This window comes from Hirundo rustica, chromosome Z, assembly GCF_015227805.2.
Source record: "Hirundo rustica isolate bHirRus1 chromosome Z, bHirRus1.pri.v3, whole genome shotgun sequence".
Lineage (NCBI taxonomy): Eukaryota > Metazoa > Chordata > Aves > Passeriformes > Hirundinidae > Hirundo > Hirundo rustica.
Genome location: NC_053488.1, coordinates 70,382,877 through 70,402,682, shown reverse-complemented (window position 1 = coordinate 70,402,682; position 19,806 = coordinate 70,382,877). Strand labels below are relative to the sequence as shown.

Genomic DNA, 19,806 nt, shown 5'->3' with positions numbered 1-19,806 from the left:
TGGTTAGGTAATTGGTAACAGGATCAAAGGCAGTTAACCTGCAATCGATAATCAAATCTGCACACACTTTCTGACATGCTAGAGGATTGGGTACCAAAGCAATTCCTGCAGTGAAGACCAGACGGATTTCAGCCCCAGGTCCTACAGGCAGCTGATCAATACACATGGAATGTGATGCTACCTGGATAGCCATGGAAGACCACAGTTCAGATACCTTTACAGCCCTGTGAGTGCTTCCTTGACACCTGCAGGGAGCTAGAGTAACTGTTGTGGAAGCTAAATCTACAGGAGATCTGGCTTTCTAACATGTGATGTTGATTAAGGCAGGTTTTTTGTTTGCACAAAACCAGCAGATAATGAGTCCTGCCACTATTATTTTTTCAAGTACAATCTTGTCTCAAACAACCTGTAACTCTTTGCATTTTAGTCTGAAAATGTTTTATTCAAATACTTCTTTTTACATGTACACACATGTGCACATACATAGCACATGTACAAACATGTACACAAATATGAGAGCTGCGGAGAAGAAAATATCCCAGTTAAGCGATAAGTAGTTCATGTGCCAAAATAATAAGCAAGTGATTTGAATGGGAAGGGTCAATACTGGAAAAAAAGCAGCATGGTTTAAATTGACAGAAGCGTTTCAGTCACAGGACTGAAGTGCATGAATATCTGCTTAACTACAAGTGCTTTTGCCCAGGTACAAGAATGAAATATCGATAATTGTTTTAGCTTTAGTTTCTTTTAAGTAATTTCTGTGAATGTTGTCAAGACCAGTAAGAGCTATTATAAGTTTTTTAGTCTTGAAAATTAAGGGTTAGTTTAGCTGTAACCTGTATTTCCCAGCAAACTAAAACTCTACATAGTTACCTCCTTCCTGTTGACACACCTCTTATTTCCAATGGAAACTATTTACTTTGCTCCTTTTATGACTACAAGATCTGATAAAAATTCTTCTAGATTTTAGAAAAACAGTTCCTGCTTTTACAATGCAGGAAAACTGCTCCCTCCAGCTGATGAGGGAGCCAGAGTGTGTATCTTTTGAAGCCTGAGAAACCAGCCACCCCTAGCAGGGCACCACGGAGTGTGCCCAGGGCCAGACCACAGGTCCACAGGTGGTCACTGGTGTGCTCTCCACACAGCTGGGGCTCTGGAGCTGACCTCTGGGGGTCTGAGAGTGACAACCGCTTTGAGAAACCACGTATTGACGATGGTCTGCTGGAAGTGGTTGGTGTGACTGGCGTCGTTCACATGGTGAGTTGGCATCCCAGTAAGCACAGAAGAAATATATTTTTTATGGGACAGGCTTCTTTCTGTGACAAACAGTGCATTGCAAGTGCATGGTCCTAAAAATTATGCCTCTTTGTTAAGTTTGGGTAAGAGGAAGTAATAGGACTTAAGAACTTGTTAAAAATCCATGGGGAAATGCATCATAACTTTGAACCAAGTAGAGAAACATACATGTGTGCATATATGTGTGTATATATGTGTGTGTGTGTGTATATATATGGAATTTAAATATGGATATTATGGAATGCACTAGCTTTCTTGTAACAGGTATCATGGTGTCCAAATGGAACAGTTCATGGGATGAAAACAAGATTTTATTCTAATATTACAAAAATATGCACCCTTCACCTATTGTATTTGCAAAAAGTCTTGTCATACCTCATCACAATCACAGTGGAGATTCCATCAAGATGGGTTGCTTTATAATCTGCCACAGGCTTTTCAGCCTGTCACTGAGAATTTGATACTTGCTGCTCTTGATTTGAATGCTACATCAAGCAGGTGGTATGCTGTTCTGCAAAGAATATTATGACTCAACTTATAAAATTCTTTTTTCTTTCATGTATTACATTTTTTTAAAATGGTCTGCTATTAGTAACTCAGTCCTGTGGGATGGTAGGTTATTTTTTTGTTCATATCTTACCACTATTTAAAGAAATCTGCTGCTGAAAAATATATTTAAATATTTTATATATAAATATATAAATACATATATTTATATATTTTTATATATATATATATATATGCTGTTGTCAGGTAACTAGAGATAAATAATTCATAAAACCACCAAAAAAATGGAAGGATGGGTGCTTAAATATTGTGGAGCTCAATCTTTGGTGTTGGTCAACTTTATTTTGTAATTTAGATCATCTAAAATACACTAAGAGTTATTTTGTTAGACATCCTCAAATCTTTTGTGAAAGTAGAAGCAGATTTGGAGTATAAATATTAACAAACCTGTGCTTTGGGTTTGTGATATTAAGGTTTTTACTCCCATTTTTGGTTTCTGCTCACTTTCCCCAAGAGTACGTGTAGCAGTAAAGTTCACTTTGCTTCACTTCTACAGTTAACTCTAAAAGTTAACTCACTTACTAAGTTGTAGTTGAGTACGTGTATAAGAAGTTCAGTGTTTGTATGTATGTATTTCTGTAGCTAGATGGAGTTGAGTTTGGAAAAACTCTGATTAATACACTGCTTTTAGACTTGAGAATTTCATGTGTGCTGAAGTATGTGTGTATTATTAGGTGTTTTTCGAAGTATTTGCTGTGTTACCGAGCGGAAGCCAAAGCAAACAAGGTCTTTGTGAGTGTATGCTTCTTGGCCAATCTTGGTGTACACACAGCTTTGCTTTGGGAGTGGTTTTGCCTCCTGCAGCCTGCAGAGGTATCTGAGTTCTCCTTCCTGGACTAGCTGAAATAATTAATGCTAGGGCAGTTGTAATGAGTTAGTACAGTTTAGTTTCTTAGTTATAAAAAAATGTAAAATAATTCTCCAGGTCAGGATCTGGGAATTGCTTTGGAAGAGACAGAGACCTATCAGAGGGTTAGCTGGAATATTGGCATCTATTCTGACTACTGAAATTGTTAGCTGCGACTTTGGGAAGTACCATAAAAAACCCCTTGATTTCCTGTAGGTGGGTCCTTTTTCCTTCTTTCCTTTGGCCAGAGAAAGACAGGTAACATCGAGTTGGGCCTGCTGCTCCCCCCTTTTGGGGGGAAGCTGGCCTGAGGCCTGGCCGGATTCCATCGGCTCCCGGGTGGTGGGGGGAAGGAGAGGTTGCTGTTTTGTAACAGCTACTTTCTTCAAACTTCCCTGGAGCAGAGAGAAATCTCTGCTGGGCCCCTGATGGGAGCTATGGGCACCATTTGGACCAAAGCCACCCCAATTTACACCAAGAGATGGGCTGAGGAGACATTTATGATTCTGCCTGGTTTTTTTTTTTATAATTCCGGACTGCCGGGGTGCTCTGATCTCTGATGTTTCTGTGAGTTCTTCCTCCCTCACCAGTGCGGCTTTGAAACATCTAACACCATGAGCTACAGAAAGAGAGACAAAGACTCCAAGCAGATTTAACTCTTTCTTAGCAACATGAAGCTTCCAGAGCTTAGCCCTTCTCTGAGAGAGTAAGAAAGGACAGAGTGAACATAAAGAAGAGACAGCATGAAGTCAGTAAAGCAAGAGTGAAAAGACTAGTGGGACAGGGTTGAAGAGTTGGTTGTTCCATTCTTACTTGAGCCATGGAAATTAACTCTGTATTTAGATCATTCCTTTAAATCATGGGAAAGATAAGCATTTGGGGAGATGATTGTTTAAATTTGTGTGTGGATTTGAGCAAAGGTGTTTGTGATGGACTAAGTAATATTAATCCTATAAGAGGCTTGAACAGAGATAAAGATGAGAAGCCCCCTGTGCCAGTGAAGAAGTGAGAAGATATCTCTGTATCTTGAGGTGAAGAATCCTTTGCTTTGGAGTTATTCATCTTTAAAAGGTGACACCCCAGTATGCAAAAGTCTAAGACCCATGACCCATAAGCAGCTTGGGAAACTGCTCCTGGGAGGGTCACAAAGGCAGGTTTCTTCAGGTGGTTGTTTTTGTGACAGTTTAAAACCCACAAGAGAACTGTTCTAGGTTGGCAGTGGGATCCATGACTCTACGAGAGACTCTTCCCCTAAAGAATTGATGAAAGACTATTGTCAGATGGTGAAACTGACTGGAAGTTACAAGTTTTGTCTCTTTATGTTGTTTTGTAGGAAAGTGAACAGTTTGTAAGGGGAGGAAAGAGTGTTTTTGAAGTTTCATTCCATTTTAGTTTTTTTCCAACTTTCTTTTTTTTCTATTCTTTTAGTGTATGTTGATAAACTATTTGTTCATTTTTAAGCTTGAGCCTGCTCTGTTTTTCTCCTAGTCTCTCTCCCACAAAAAGAGTAAATACCAAGACCAAAATTTAGTGACTATAAAACCACTACATTAATTAGTATTTCCGCCCAGTTTCAAATTAAAACTGTAACAGCAGTAAAGGCATCCTAGTTTTGCCTAAGCAGTTTTTTAGCTGAAACTTAAAATGTCAGGTAAGAATAAAATAATATCCACCTACTTTACTTGCAGCTAGTATTTCTACTTCTTCTTAATAGGAGTGATTGATATCCTGGCTTTTATTCCCTAACAGGGTCAAGTCCAAGGTGGTTTTCGATCAGGAATCCGCATAGCCCAAGGCTCATATTTCCGTGTAACACTCCTAAAGCCAATTCCCGTTCAAGTTGATGGAGAGCCTTGGATTCAGGCCCCTGGCCAGATTATAATTTCTGCTGCAGGACCAAAGGTACTGGGTGGAGGTTTCTCTTAGCAATTTGACTTCGTTCCTGCACTGGATGTTACCGTATTATCCTGCTTGTCTGTGTTCTGATGCTTAACCCTAAAGAAGTTGCTTTAGCACTGTGTGGTAACTGACATAGCAATTTGCAAAGAGGATGGTTTGAAGGCTCTGTCCAGTGGCTCAGAAGAAGCTCATGTTTAAAAAAATAGTCCCTGAGCTTTGGCCTAGTGGCTCAAGTTTTCCTCTGTACTGAGATCTACAGGCAGCGTTTCTTTTCTTGAAGAAGGCCAGTTATAAAGGCCCTGGTAGTACTGCAGTGTGCAAGGCTGGAATCAGTCTGCTGGAGAAGGGAAGGTCTGTCAGACAGTAGTAGCAAAGGAGAAAAATGAATGAGAGAGGAGCAGGGTCTGTGAAAAAGAGACTTGAGTAATCAGTATCTGTTTTTTCTTGATTATCTCCATACGTACATAAAATAATAGCATTAGCTCCCTACGAATTTAACTTCTCAATTGACTTTGAAATTGTGAAATAAACATTTTTGCAGTAGGTGACTGTGGTGCACAACAGTCTGCACATTTGCCTGCTACCTTAAGGATGGCTTTTCAACTCACAGACATTTGCTGCTATAGGCAAGCTCAGAGGATATGTAGCTGTACTGGGAGGGCTACCAGAACAACTGCCCTTGCTAAGGAGGAGTGAAAGAGAGGGTCATACCTCAAAGTTTCAGAATAAGTTAAACTTTGTTCTTTTCATGAGAAGAAGTGGGAGGGTAATGGAAAGAGAGAGCAAACCTAACTTGTCCTTCAGTGAGAAACATTTCTTCTACTACCAGGTTACTGTCTAGTTATACTGACTGTCTATATATAATATATATGTGTGTGTTTACAGGAGTATATGTGCATACACATATACATAACATGTGTATGTTTATGTTAAAAAGGCAGTAAATCCTATAGCTTTACAAGGATAGGTGCACCAGATAGTTCTGTATTTAAATGTCTTTCTGTTGCAGTTCAGCTTTTTACTTGGTTGCCTTAGATCAGCTTATTGATGAATACAGATATTTTAGTACTCACCTTGTTTTAAATTTTTCAATTTTAGGTCCATATGTTGAAAAAATCCAAGCAGAAGCAGAAAAAAACTGGAAGCCTGAAAGAGATGAAAGTGGATAGCATGTCAGTCTCTGAAGGAGGACGCTAAGGGGAGATCTGTGCTCACGCCTATGGTAGATACCACTGTCATCCAGTAAAACCGAGTGCAGACAAGTCATGAAGAGTGTTGCCTATGACTGTGCCTTTCATTACATTTTGATAGTACTGGGTTCTTCTTTGTCTTTCAAAGATAGTACCTCATTGTCACAAATAACTCTTATGTACCACTTGTCTCATCTGAAATGTTTACTTGGGGTTGCTTTTCTGTAAGCAGTTTCCCAGCCAAACAGAGATTCCAAGATACCGAGATTTGTGCATTTGCCTTCATGAAATATCCTTCCCTCCTCCCAGTTCATTCTTAAAGAAAATCATTCCATAGATAATTTTTAAAATTGTTCTATAACTGAAAATATGTTCCTTTAAATTAATGCTCACAATAGCAGCCTAACCAAAAAAAGGCAAAAACATGAGCTGCTGAGAACTCCTTAGATCAGTCCAAAGAGCACAGCTAAAATAGTACAAGTGTAAAGGGAAAAACACAAAACACAGGAGAGATTAATTCTGTAAAAGGATCCCAGTGCACTGGGAAGAGAGAGAAAGTGCTAGAACAGTTGAGTCAAAATATTTCAGAGCATTTACTTCAACAGTATTTGGACAGCATGAATGATGGGGAAACAGCCTGTATAGCAATTTTTCAACTGTAGCTTAGTTTCTTATTATTCAGCCAAAGCCTGTTTTAACAGGCATTTGAATTTCATCAGCGGCAACTCTCAAAATAAAAAAGGAACAAGAATACCCAAGGCAGTAGTATATTATAGCAATTATTTTCTATCACTGAAATCATTATCTTTGACATCAGACTTTTTTGTCCTGACTTCACTCGTGTTGTTTCATTTTCATTAATTTGGACTGTTATATAAGAGAGAGCTCAAGAATCTTCATTAATTAGGTTAAAAGAATACCATTTAGCGTTCAGTTAAGTAAATTAGCAGAGTCATATGTTAGAGCTGAACTGATTACAGCATCACTTTGCTGAGGAGCCCTAGCAGCTATTGAAGCCTGTAATGTGCATGTAACATGCTCTAGGCTTCAAATAACTGGGAATACGAGAAGCATCACGAAAATTAATTTACCTCATCAGGCTTCTCAAGTCTTTTTGGGTGTTGTTATTAGATGTGGGCCCAGAGACACAGTGACTGTCTTTTCTCACTTGGACGAGTGTGTGCTCTTCAGAGGCTGTTTCTCCATCAGTTCCTGTGAGGCCAAGAACATCCCTCTGTGTTTACCCATCTGCTGAAGGTGTGGGGATCCAGTACTTTTACAGCTTCCTGCTGGAGACTGGTGCTGCAGCAGCCGTGCTGGTCCTGCCATACACTATCTGTATCTGCTATCCATGGCTGTAGTAATGTTCTTGACTCACATCTCTGCTGTCTCATCTCACCATGGTTCCCCAGGGTCTGAACCTTTCAGTTTGGCCAACATCATACACAAAGGGCTCTGTGAGCCACTTGTGGGTAAGGGTGGGGCTGCAAGGTTTTGCCACTTGTATGCATCTGCTGCTTGGAGCCGCTTAAGAAATGTTGGCTAGAGCCCACTTAGCCATATGGTGGGCTTACTTATCCTCTGCTGCACAGTAATAACTATTTCAGCTGTGGGTAGCATGAATTCATCAGGCATGAATTCATCACTGGAGTGTCAGCCTTAGGAGCATTCCTCTTGCCAGTGTGTCTAGAAAAACATCTCTAGCTGCTTTGGGGGACTTAAGTGTAACTTTGAAATACGCAAAAGCTGTTTTGTGATGGAGCCAGTTACATGCTGAGGCAGTTCTTGTGGATGAGTCTGTACACTCAGCACTGTGCCAGCTTCAGCAACAGCTGATCATTACATGTGCTTTCTGCTTTCCAGTCATGGTGCTACAAGGGTGTGAATGTCATTTGTAGCAACAGAATGATGCAGCTAAACCTATAAAGAGAGACAAAACAGCTATGGAAAATGGCATATGCCTGAAGCTTCTTTCAATCTAGTGATTCCTTCTCAGTTTTCTGGTAGAGATGCAGTTGGAGGAATGACTTCTGTTTTCAGTGAAATATTTTCTTAATTGTTTAAATTCTTAATTTAAATTTGGGGATGTTCTTCAGATCCCACAGTGTGGACTTCAACTTAACTTTTATTCAACATGAAAATTGGATTCATACTGTGAATGAAATAGTTTGGATAGTACAGACCTAAAACCCTTGTCTTCCTGATCATTAAACACAGGGTTGTCTTTAGAACCTGGGCATGAGGGGTCATTTGGACTTCCTCTGACATCCTGCTACCAGCATTACAAGTAGGGAGGATGAAGTGTTATGTTTCAGGATGTGCACTCTCTGAATGAAACTCACATATTAGAGAGGAAATCTGGAATAGGCTACTGTTTCATAATTGTCCAGAAAGAGAGAGAAACTGCTTTGTATCCTTGAGGCAGCAGAAAGAATGCATAGTCTACTTTCCAGTTGCTGAGTCAGTAATGGAAGCTGGGCTTTTTGTTAGAGAAAACACGCATAAATTTGAAGATTGCTGGTACTTAAAATTGTCTTTGCAGCCCAAATAAATAACCCTGTCTTACTATTTTTCCAGGCATATATAATCCTGCAGCACGTAGCTGACAGTGTTTCAAGTTCTTGGCTTGTTAAGGGCCTGGCTGTCTTTCCTTTTGCTCTGTTATCTGAAATAACATGGAACTCACAGGTCACAATATTTTAATCAGAGGGCTCCTTGCTTTGGCATATTCTTCCTGGAGATTTCCCATCCCTGGAACTCTGTACGAGCCTGTTTTGGGATAGCTTCCAGAGGGGGTCCTGGTGGAGGACAGAAGGCTTTGAGTTTTGTTTTACTTTCCTTTTTTTTTTTCCAGAAACCAACTGCCATATATTTGAGCAGATGAGTGCCACACTGGAATGAAAACATAGCTTAAGAAAAACACACTTAGTATATAAGCCTCTGTGCATCAAAAGATGATGCTTAATGTGTTTTGATGACAAAACAGAATCCAGTTGAGATAGTAAACGCCCTGTAAAGCTTTTAAAAGGAGAAACTTACTCATTAACCTCTCTATTAAGATGTTATACTTTCAGGTTCTGTAAAGGCCATTATATCGAGAATATATGTGTGTGTGTATTTTTTTTTCTCACATTTTCATTGCATATGATGTTTGGGTGGGCCTCATATTGTCTTCCATGGTATGCAAGGCCTGCATGAAGGGAGAGGATAACTCTTTGCAGTTAATATGAAACATTTAGACTTAGCCTTTCCACTGCACATAACAATGCAGTATAATTTATGGGACAGTGGGCAGATAGATGATTTTCCTTACTGACTGAGTAGTATTCTGTGAGAACCTAGTGGTCACATGGCCAAGTACTTCAAATAATGCAGCAACAAAAGTGCTGGGGAAGAGGCTCATTTATTTAAAGACAGATGTTAAGTAACAGGACCAGGAGCTATAACTGTGGACAGGGAAGAGATGCATGCTCTTTGTCATCCTGAGCACCTTCTTTCATCCTCTCTGCACTGCCTTTTTACCTTGCCTATAAACCATGGCAGGCACAAATAGCACAACTAGCATCTCTCCTGCTGAGGTACTCTCCTGACCTTTTACTAGTGTCCTACTTAGGCATTGCCAGCATTGGGGTGAGAAAGGTCCTGAAAACCTGTGTTTTGAAAGGTCCTGGCTCCTTTCAAATACCCTAATGTCACAGATTAGTGCAGGTGGTCAGGTAAAATCGATTTTGGTGGATAAATGCATTACCTCTGCCTTGGATTAGCAGAACCAAAATTCAAAAGCTCATCCCTGAGATATGGGTGCTACTTCAGAAAATTTGCTGCTTTTTTTCCCATGGCTTTTACCCTTGATTTGTACAGTTTAAATTGCTGGTGTTTTCACTGCATTGATTTTTAGGTGGAACAGTTATTTTGCCAAAACCCTTTTGTTTATATATGTATATATATGTATGTGTACATACATGTGCACACACGTTTAAGAATACGCCTTATTCTATATCCTTCCACAGTGCCTAATTATACAGCTTTTGCCCTGTTGCATCATTCTGATAGCACTCACTTCTGCATCTTTTTCTCACTGGTTTTGGACATGAGGCAGGACTTGCACTTTCCAACAAAACATCATGGCAATATAGTGAAAGCACAACTGTGTTTAGTGTTCAGAGTCTCTGCAGTTATGCAGTTTGAGCTCTGCTTGCTGTTTCTAGATTTTAATCAAGTATCTGTGTGTCTAAAACCAATGGCAATGGCTATTGTAGCATTTAAAAAACAGGAAGAAGGTGTCACTGCAAGACTTAACTAAGGAACAAAACTAAATGAACTGTTACAGATAATTGTTGTATATCTTCGTGGTTACCCTCTTACAATTATTGTATAAATTTCATTTCTTTAAAGAGCAAATAATGCACTTGATCTGAATATCAGCTGTTTCAAATTGCTCGGCATTTATGCATCCATGTGAGTTTGTAGCAGTCCATTGGCATGAAAAAGTCATTATCAAATGAAACTCTTTTTGTGGGAGGAGAAGGTAAGAGGAGCTGTTGTGACACTTAAAATGGGCTTATGTTGAAGACACAACAGATTTGGTTGCATATGTGTTTAATAATGTCCCAACTGTAGGTATGCTCTGTCTTGCACATTCCAGCAACAGTACTGGGAGCTCATTGGAGTTGTGCCCTGGCAGTAGATACTCTTTCAGTCTGCACCCCAAAAGTCTTCCTTACCACGTTCAGAGTGACTGCACATCTTCCTCTTTCTGCCAGGCTGCCCTCCTGCCCTGTGGGCCTAGCTCTGTACCAAAACTGGTAATGAAGGTGTGGGCATGTGCTGGTGAATGTGTGTGGAGAGTGGGGAAATGGAGTTCCTGCTCAGAATGCTGCTCTGTCAGTTAGGCTTAGACTATCCTTTAATTTCTACTTCAGCTTCTACTTTAGCCACCTAGCAGCTGTGCAGCAAAGGTTTGGCAACTACTGAATTACCTTGGATTCACTGGTGACAAAGTTGCCTCATTTTCAGGCTTCAATCTTATATGCATCAGAATATGTATAACTTCATTATACTTTTTGCACTTAACAGAAAATACAGGTTAGATAGGCGAAGGGTGTGGCAAAATTGCAATGTTTGTACTTTTTTTGTAAATATGGGGATGATTCTACAGATACAAAGATGCACTTTCAGATAACAATGAGAACAAGTTTGTAAAATACAATTGTTCAGGAGTTTCTCTGGCTGTAGTGTTCCTGTTCCCCATCCATGTCTAACACTGTGTTCTCTTTGAAAGCCTGCTTGGGGATAGAGATTGCTTCTCACATTGCAGAATGTATTTATAGCTGACTGACTGAAAGTTCATGTAAGTTTTTGAGCAAATTTGCTGCTATTCTAAGTTTTAGGTTTTACTAGACTGCTTCTATAATGCATAAAATAATGTTTAAGTTTTATTTAAAATATCAACACTTAATGATTCGACACTTAGTTGCAGGAGACATGCAGCCCAAAGCCTTCATTCCTTTTGCTATTTAATGGTTTTGTTTTGTTGTTTCTTGGGGTTTTTTTAGCAGTGTAGGCATTGTATAGAATGTAGAGTGTAGTGTGCAGTGAAATTAATGCAAATTACTAACCTTAACCTGCAATTAGAGCAGCAGTTTCAATGTTTACAGGACAGTGACTATTGATTGTAAACCCATACGTGTCCACTGAAACAGTGCACTCTACATGTGTTTTGGAAGCATTGTTTTTACTTACCATGGTAATTAATGGAATAGTTCCCTTCTGGTTTTAGAGTCCTGGTTATGTTGCTTTGGAGAGATTTCAGTGTGGGTTATAGCTTCTCTGCCATGGAGTCACAGGACAAAATTTGTACTGATACAAGTGTGTTATATTGAACATATGTTTTCTGAAAGAGTGACTTTATTTTTTGTGAAGATAATTATGAGAAGGTTTTATAGCAGATCAGTGCTGAAAAAGTCTTGAAATAAACATTTGTAGATAACAAAGATATGCCCCAAAGCAAAGTATTTTTAATAGGGCATTGTTACTGCTGTAATTATCGCTCTGAGCTCTCCTGGCAGCATACCCATTTAGCATGTCACTCTGCACTGGTCAAATGTGTTATTTAGGGGACAACCTGATTTCAGAAGATATGGCTTCATATATTGTGCGTATCTATCTCTATTACACCTCTGGCAGCAACTCTCAATATAACCATCAGCCACACAAGGCAGAGCTTCTTCCCCATACAGATCACTGCAGGTCGAAGAGCAGAGAGCCTGCCCTTGTGCTTGATTGCAGAAAGGTTGTAAGTCTGGTGACTATCTGGCACTTACAGTCCTTTCTCTCACCATTACGGAGTGTGCCACACAGGCTCTTTTGCTTTCTGAAGGCAGGCAGGCACAAATCAAGAGTGCCTGAGTCAAACTAACACCTTGTCTCACCATGGCATCCATTTCTTAGTGCTGCTTATCTTGCCAAATTGGGTAGCAAGAGGTGCTTGAAGTATTACTGAGTATTTATTGTGTAATTTTGGGTGCTTATAAAGCCTTCACTGCTATTTTAAAGCAAAATTGGGGATCTGTAGCATAGCAATAGCTGTACTAACTCTAGCATTCCAAACATGCCCAAAGCAAGTTATCCTTGTGATAGTTTAGTTAGCAATGGTGTAGCCAGCAGCAATCAGTATCTTGAAGCTACAAGTTCTGAGTATTGGAAGACAACATCTCTGCTTTGAATGCAAAGCATTAGAGTTCATAATTCACTATAGATGTCAGTATCTCTGCTACTTACAAATTACTGATGACATCTTAATTCTTCTCAAACTATGACTTAACTATTGCTTAAATAACTGGTTTTCACTTCTGGTTATTTAAATCATCCAATTTACAGAGTTGTATGAATGCTGTTTTATTATCAGGATACTCTTAAGGTGTCTCGTAGCAGTTCTTGTGAATGTTCTAATACATCTGTAATAAAGAATCCTGAACCAATAAACTAATGTAAGATGACAAGCTATTGTCTAGTGCTTTTTCTTTGTGCATCTGCCTAATTCTCAGAAAAAAAAAAAGAAAAAAGCCTAAGTATAAGCATTAAAGTGGTTGAAAACGGTTTCCACACTCTGTGCCTCAAACCAATAATGCGTTATCACACACTTAATTGTGGATTTGTCTCAAAAACTAGCTTTTAATGATGTAACTTTTTTCTGTGTCTGCCTTGCCAATGAGACTTGTCACTATATTGTGGTAACTTGTCTAAGCAACATACCTAGTGTACGAAGAGATTTTTAAAAATGTAATTTATAAAAGATAGACTTTTTCTCTTATATTTAAACATCTGTTCATCCTTGGGTTCTGTTCTTAGAACAATTCTGTGTATATTTTGAAGTATGTGTTTCGTGTTTGACTGTACATTTTGCACCAATATGAAATATTGTATTCTAAGTATTCTTTACAAGTTCCAGAGATCTGTAACTAGAACTTGCTGTGAAAAATACAACATCTCTTCTACCCTGTATGCTTGTGGAGTAGTTATGCTTTAAATTAAAATAGTGGAATACACTTCCACAGAAAGAAACATACTTTATTTCAGCTGGGTGCTGCTTTTATAGGAATTCTGTAGCCTTGCTGTTTGAGATTTGGTCATGCCCTGTGAAAGGGTGGCTGTATTCTAACAGTGTGATTTCATAAGTTTTCATTTGTGACATGACATCTAAGGTTGATCCCTGCAACATTCAAGCACCTCTAGAACCTTTATTTCTGTGGATAGCACTGTAATTGTTAAAGTCTTTCTATGATAGGACCACAGTGTGTTAAACATTTCTGGTATTTTGAGTTACTTTAATGATGATTATGCACATTTTCCAAGGTATTTTTGTACAATTCCTTGCCCTGTTCGCATTTCTCTAGAAACACGTGACCTGGTGTTTTCAGGCTGTGGGTAACAGGCCCACGCATAGCCTTGTGCTTGACTCAGGTGCGCAGTGGTGGACTCAAGGGCCAGACCTCATGGACCTTGGCTTGGAGAGACTCAGCTGGGACAAGTGCAAGGGCTGTCCAGTGAGCCAGACCCAAATGGAACCCCTGCCCCATTGTGGGTGGACAGCTCACCCCTCCTTGGAGATTGAGGTTTGCCTTTCATGGCTGGGGGTGGTCCATCAGCTGGACACCTCCACTTGGGATGTCCCTGCTGCAGTAACTTTGCCTCTGGCAATAAGATATTGGTTCTCCCTGCTCTGTTCAACAATTGACTGCAGAACTGACGAGGCTTTGGTTATGTCACACCTCTGGACAAACCTTACTGTTCCTTACTGTTACTGCAAATCAACAAGCTCTGAAGCAGCTACAATTACATTTAAAAATCATACATGGAAGACCTCAGTTCGGGGCTACAGTTCTGGGAAGAGGGGAAGGAAAAAAAATGCTGACCTTCATAAAGAAAAAAAGGGAAAAACAAACCACAAAAATCCCAACCTGAAATTATTTTACTCCTACCCTCCTCTGGGCTGAGAGAACAGCAAGAGGAGTAAACAACTGCCAACAGTCCCTCCCTGACCATAGAGGGTTGTGCCTTGCAATCCGGCTATACTGCGTCCTCATCAAGGGGAACTGGTGTCTGGACCATGATAAATCCCAGCTTAACTTCAGTGTGCATTTAGCCACCAGTTAGACAATATGCTGAAGCTCAGCTAAACAAAAAAACTTTAGGTAAATAATAAGTCAGAAGGAAATTAAGGGTTAATGGAATAATTTTGGACATCAAATTGATCATCAGATGACAGCTTTGGGCCCTGAAACAATGCTTTCTTCTTGTGAACAACTGTAGCACCTGTGATCCCTCCTTCTGGGGCTGAATAACTAAATGCTGGAACCCGCAGCAGTGGCATCAGCATCTTGAAAACAAATCCATGCAGACAGAGCAGTGCTCACATACAGGCAAGCAGCTATGACACAAGTAATACAAATGGGTCAAACCTCTGCCTCCTCATCAACTAATGATCACTCCTGATACTAATCAACTAACATTCACTCCTGAATTAATCTCTGTCTCTCACAATTTCTCAATACTTCTCTTTTAGCTGGCACTATACTGTTTTGGTCTATCCAGCAGCTGGCTTTCAGGTTCTGGAAACCAAAAAACCCAGCCTAAAAATCTGCTAGGGAATCACAGAAAGAGAGGGAGTGAGGGGAAAACCGAGAGCAAGAAAATGGTTATAGACACGTTAGAGAGGTAGAACAGCCTGCATGGATGAGACACAGAGTCTGCCCAGACAAGTGCTCTGACCAGAAGCCTGCTGACTTAATGCAGGGCCCTTGTAATTGGAGGCAGGGTCGGGGTCAGGGTATGAATCAGAAAATGCACACAGTGAAATTGCACACAAACAACACCTCATTCCACACCGGAAAATGAGGTAGGGACAAGCTCTGTCACTTTCAGGGCTTCCCTCGGCCAACCTGTGTTGTTAATCAGTGATTGTTTACCACAATTAGCCACTCTCACAGGCAAGAACTGGCACCTCTGCTGGAACAGTACCCTCGAATATGTGACAGGTAACTATAAGGCTGCTGTCAGCCCAGGATTTCTGGGGATGCTGCTCACAGCTCCACTCATTTGCACACCGTTTTGAGGTCAAGTACCTCCTGGTTCAAAGAAGCTTTCCCTCCTGCAATTTTCAAAGTACAAGCAGCTCAGAAGGCACAAAACATTCCCAGCAGCAAGGACACATGGATCTTGCCAGTCCTGCTTCAAACTGGCTAAGTTGACCAAATTAATCCAGACACGAGGTCACTACACAGCCTCGCATCGAAGGTACTGCTTCCATCTTTCTGTCACACAGGTGTCCTCTGATGTAGCAACCTCCCCTGCAAAACATGGAGCAGAACTGATAGCAAGTCTTCTATGACTGACTCTCAATCTCATAAGCCACAGTCCCCACAGGCAAACCCCAATATCTCCAGTCCAGAAAAAACTTATGGAGGCTGAGGTCGCAATTCAACAGAGTCTCAGCATGCCTGCAACAAAGGTGTGGAAATGGTACTCATCTAGGGCATGCCAGAATTGAAGAGACTCCATCAGAACTGTTAAAGTAAGGAGACTGCTTCAGTTGACTGAGTGGCACATTTTTCTTCTGCATTTCAGCTTCCCAGTCTGTGGCCCCTAGCAGCATCTCCTCCTAAGTCCTCATCAGCCATTCCCATCACAGGATTTGTCATTGCTCCTGTGTTTCTTCTGTCTACAATGGCTCGTCATATTTGCTCTCCTCCAGAAACATTTGACACCTTTTTCAGGCTTCTTTGGGCTACAAGTGAACATTTTTAGGATTTTTTTCATTCTTTTAGTTTGTAACTGTGGTGTGTCAGCAGTCCTGGTCATAAACTTTTACCTGCATCCTGCTAAAACCTGTCCAAGATCTCAGTTGTATCTGCCTATTAAGAGGGAGCTGCTTGAGTTTCTGTTAATTACAAACATCCTTCCAGGTGTCTGCCAAGTTTTATGAGTGTTGGCACAGAAATGAAGCAGTGTCAATAAAGTACCATACTAAAACAGGGACTTTAGCTCTGGCAATCCTTTTTTAATACAATCACAGATATTTGCTGCTGGGCACAGGCAGTTTCATGACTTTCCTGGCTAGTACATTCACTGTTAAGCTGGAGGTTGCTGCCCTCTTGCTTTCTTACTGAGGATAGCAAAACCCTCCCCTGACTTTGGAAAGGTTTTCAGGAACTGCCCAGACACTACTGCTGTGGTTTAAAAATTATTTTAAGAGAAACAGTGTGCTGTAGTTATGCAAAGATGTTTATGCTTTAACTATTTGGTTCATGGATTTTAAAAGTTTGTTCCATCTTTCTTTAAGTAATCATTCTCTGAAATGATAATCATTTTGGGGAAGAAAGCAAATGGAAGTATGGTGGAGTACTGAGGCCACAGATTTGTTTCTAAGACTGCTCTCCCAGTGTTGCTGAGGATTGTGTCACCAGCAGGTCTTGCTGAGTCTCGCTGGGGAGTGAGGTAGTCCAGCCCATGGAACAGCAGGCAGCACTGCTGGGAGGAGCGGCAGAAAGGTGTGGGGTGCTGCTGTGCAGGTGCCATTCCCCTCTGGAAGGAGGCATGTGCTGGGGAAGCATTCGCAAGCTGTGCCCCAGAGGTGGTCCACCACAGGAAGGGCACAAGGGACCCAGGCCCCTGTGGGGGGAAAGTTGGTAGGAGAAGTTTGGATCTTTGAAATTTGCCTGCAAAGGGACACAGGGCAGCCCAAGGCATGGCCCAGCAGCCGGCCTCAGTGGTGCTTGGCGTGAGATGAGCTGGGGTGTGCTGGTTTCTACTGGGATAGAGTGAATTTTCTTCACAGTGGCTAGAATGGGGCTGGTGTTTTGGGTTTGTGCTGCACAGGGTTGATAATTGTTGGAATCCTAGAAACTTAGAATTTGGGGTTTTGTGTATAGTGGTACATGTGAGTCAAGATGGAGGATTTTGGGAGTTGTCTAAGTCCTTCTTCACCTTCTTCCTTCTTCTTCATGGGTTTGGGTGGTTTTCTGTAACTGGGTGTAAAAGGCCCACATTGCAGGTTTGGATGGTCATTATTGGGTCAAAAGTATAAATAATATAGGTGACATCTCATTATTGGGGGATTATTGCTTAAATAACCTTGGAAAGAGTTAGAAGCACTCCATTTTACCTTTGTTTTCTAAGAGCTCACTGTGCGTGATCCTGTAAATACTGTATATAGATAAGTTATAATGAACATTCCAAGTCCAAACTCGAGCTTGGCATTTCTTGAGTATTACTCAAGAAGTATTGGCCCACACCAATAATAATGTTTTAGTTATTCTTGAGCAGGACTTACACAGAGCCAACGCCTTTTCTGATTTTAGTACTGTCACACTGGGGAGAAAGTTTGAGGTACATGGGGAGGTTGAACTGGCCAAAGGGACATTCCAGACCATTTGACATCATGCTCAGTATTTAAAGCTGGACACAAGAAGAAGGAAGGAAGAGATGTTTGGAGTGACAGCATTTGTGTCCCCAAGTCACTGAGGGGTGGGAGGGGTCCCCTGTAGATGGCTGAAGAGCTGCCTGCCCATGGGAAGTGGCAAATGAATTCTTGGGGAGTTTTTGCTTATGTCTTTTTTATATTTCCTTTTGCTTTCCATGTTATTCAAATCAAGAGTCTTCTAGGTTTTACCCTTCTAATTCTCTCACCACTGGTGGGCAGCAAGCGAGTGGCTGTATGTGATGCTAGGTGGCCAGCTAGGGTTAAACCAAGACATGGAAGAACGACGTTTCACACAGTCTGTGGGAAGCCATGACATCTGACAGCATGGAGGCCAAGCCACAGCATTCAGCAGTGGAGAGCAAAGCCCAGCACTGCTCCACAGCCAGCTCCAGGACTGCTGAGAGCTGGGCAGCCTTGGTGGACCAAAGGTCTGCCTGCCCTCGAGAAACAGTGTGACAACTCTCCTATCAAGTAAGAGCCTGAAATTCATGGCCCAGCATGGCTAAAGTCCAGGCCCCACAGTACTCTGCATTGGGGCATGGTGTTGTACTGTGAAGGCACAACTCCAGACAAACACCAGGTGTCTTGTCTTGGATGAAGGTGGGGAGCAAAACCCTCAAGAGCCCAAGGGCCAAGCACAGAGAATTTAGTGGGGCAGAGTCTCATGGAGAGTCTATCATCTGGGACTGGGTCCCAGAGTGAATGGCTTAAGGGGGACTTGAGGTGGAAGGACCTGCAGAACAAACCTCTCCTGTGCAGCTAGATGGCTTAGTCCTTCTGTCCTCTATGCAACAGTATCCCTAACAAAACAGAGCACAGGGCTGGTGACAGGTTTCTCCACTGCAGCTCCACCCAGCTTTCTCAGGACCAAAACAGGGGTTAGCTCAGTCCACTCTCACAACATCCAGAGCTGTGGTGCACACATAGAGGCATATCTCAAGTCTCCCTGTTCCTGCTGGGGCACTGGCCTCACTCCCTCACCTGCTGTACTCAGCACATCTTTCTTCCCCAGCGCCTACCTCCATATTTCCACTCCTCACACAGCTGCTGCCAGTTCCTCTAGTTTCCTTCTTATTCCTGACACCTATCTCATAGGTAGCTTCACAACCTCTGGATCTGCTGCCATCACCACCCACCTTTCAGCTGCTCCAAGTTTCTGCCTGGGCAAGTCCAATAGCTGCTGCTACAGCCACAGTCCACATAAAAGGAGTCTCTCCTGCCCCTAGGAAGAGCCTGGCCCAGAGCAAAGCCCCAGCAGATCCACACTGTAGGCCCAAGGCTCCCTCCCCCTCCTAGGGCACCTGCCCACTCTATCAGTACCATCTGGGGAACTGTCCAAAAAGCACACCCAGGAAAGCACAGCCATAGCAAAGGGCCCTTTGGGGAGAAGCAGCAGGAAGGTTATATGGCAGGGCTATCGCTCTTCTCTCAGGCACAACGTCTGGGGCAGCTACTGCTCTCATGAGTGCTCCAAGCTCATCTTCCTCTCCCCCTCTGGCACTCAGACCCCAAGGCACATGAGATTCATGCACATGAGCAAGACAGGACATGCCTGCTTTCTGTGGATCTTCCAGAAAGAGCAGGCACCACAGCAGGATTAAGCTGTTGTGCTGCTCTGCGCCACTTCACAGCTACGCTGCCGTGGAAGCGGCGTGCCACTGCCATTTCCATTCAATGCCAGGCTGACTTCCAGACTCTCAACCCAGCTCGGGTTGGAGCCCTCCCCCTGCAGAGGATTACCACCACAATCACAGCTCCAGTGGATTTAGCACAGCCACAATGAGCAACAGCAAACACTTTCTCACCACCACCGTCAGCTGACGGCCCAGGGCAGCTGAAAACAACACAGAAAGAAATGATGGGGCAGCAGCTGACTAAGCCACCCGGATTAGAGAGGCTCAAACGGGGCTGAAAAGCAGCATGTACCGCTAACCCAGCAGAACTGCAGCTCCAGCCCTCATCTCAGTTCACCCAAACATGGTCAGGCGGCTCCTGGCTCCAAGCGTGCTGAGAAGGGGCACAAACAC

The 19,806-nt window shown here is 42.0% G+C and overlaps 1 protein-coding gene across 1 annotated transcript in view; it reads left to right on the top strand.

Moving 5' to 3' along the window:
• The window catches only part of DGKQ (diacylglycerol kinase theta), a 97,605-nt gene extending 84,303 nt beyond the window's left edge, over positions 1-13,302 (top strand). The window contains exons 21-23 of the mRNA XM_040091014.1: positions 1,146-1,257; positions 4,460-4,612; positions 5,708-13,302. Of these exons, the coding sequence (XP_039946948.1) occupies positions 1,146-1,257; positions 4,460-4,612; positions 5,708-5,806 (364 nt within the window). The 3' untranslated portion in view covers positions 5,807-13,302. The remainder of the gene's footprint in view (positions 1-1,145; positions 1,258-4,459; positions 4,613-5,707) is intronic.
• Positions 13,303-19,806: the final 6,504 nt, after the last annotated feature.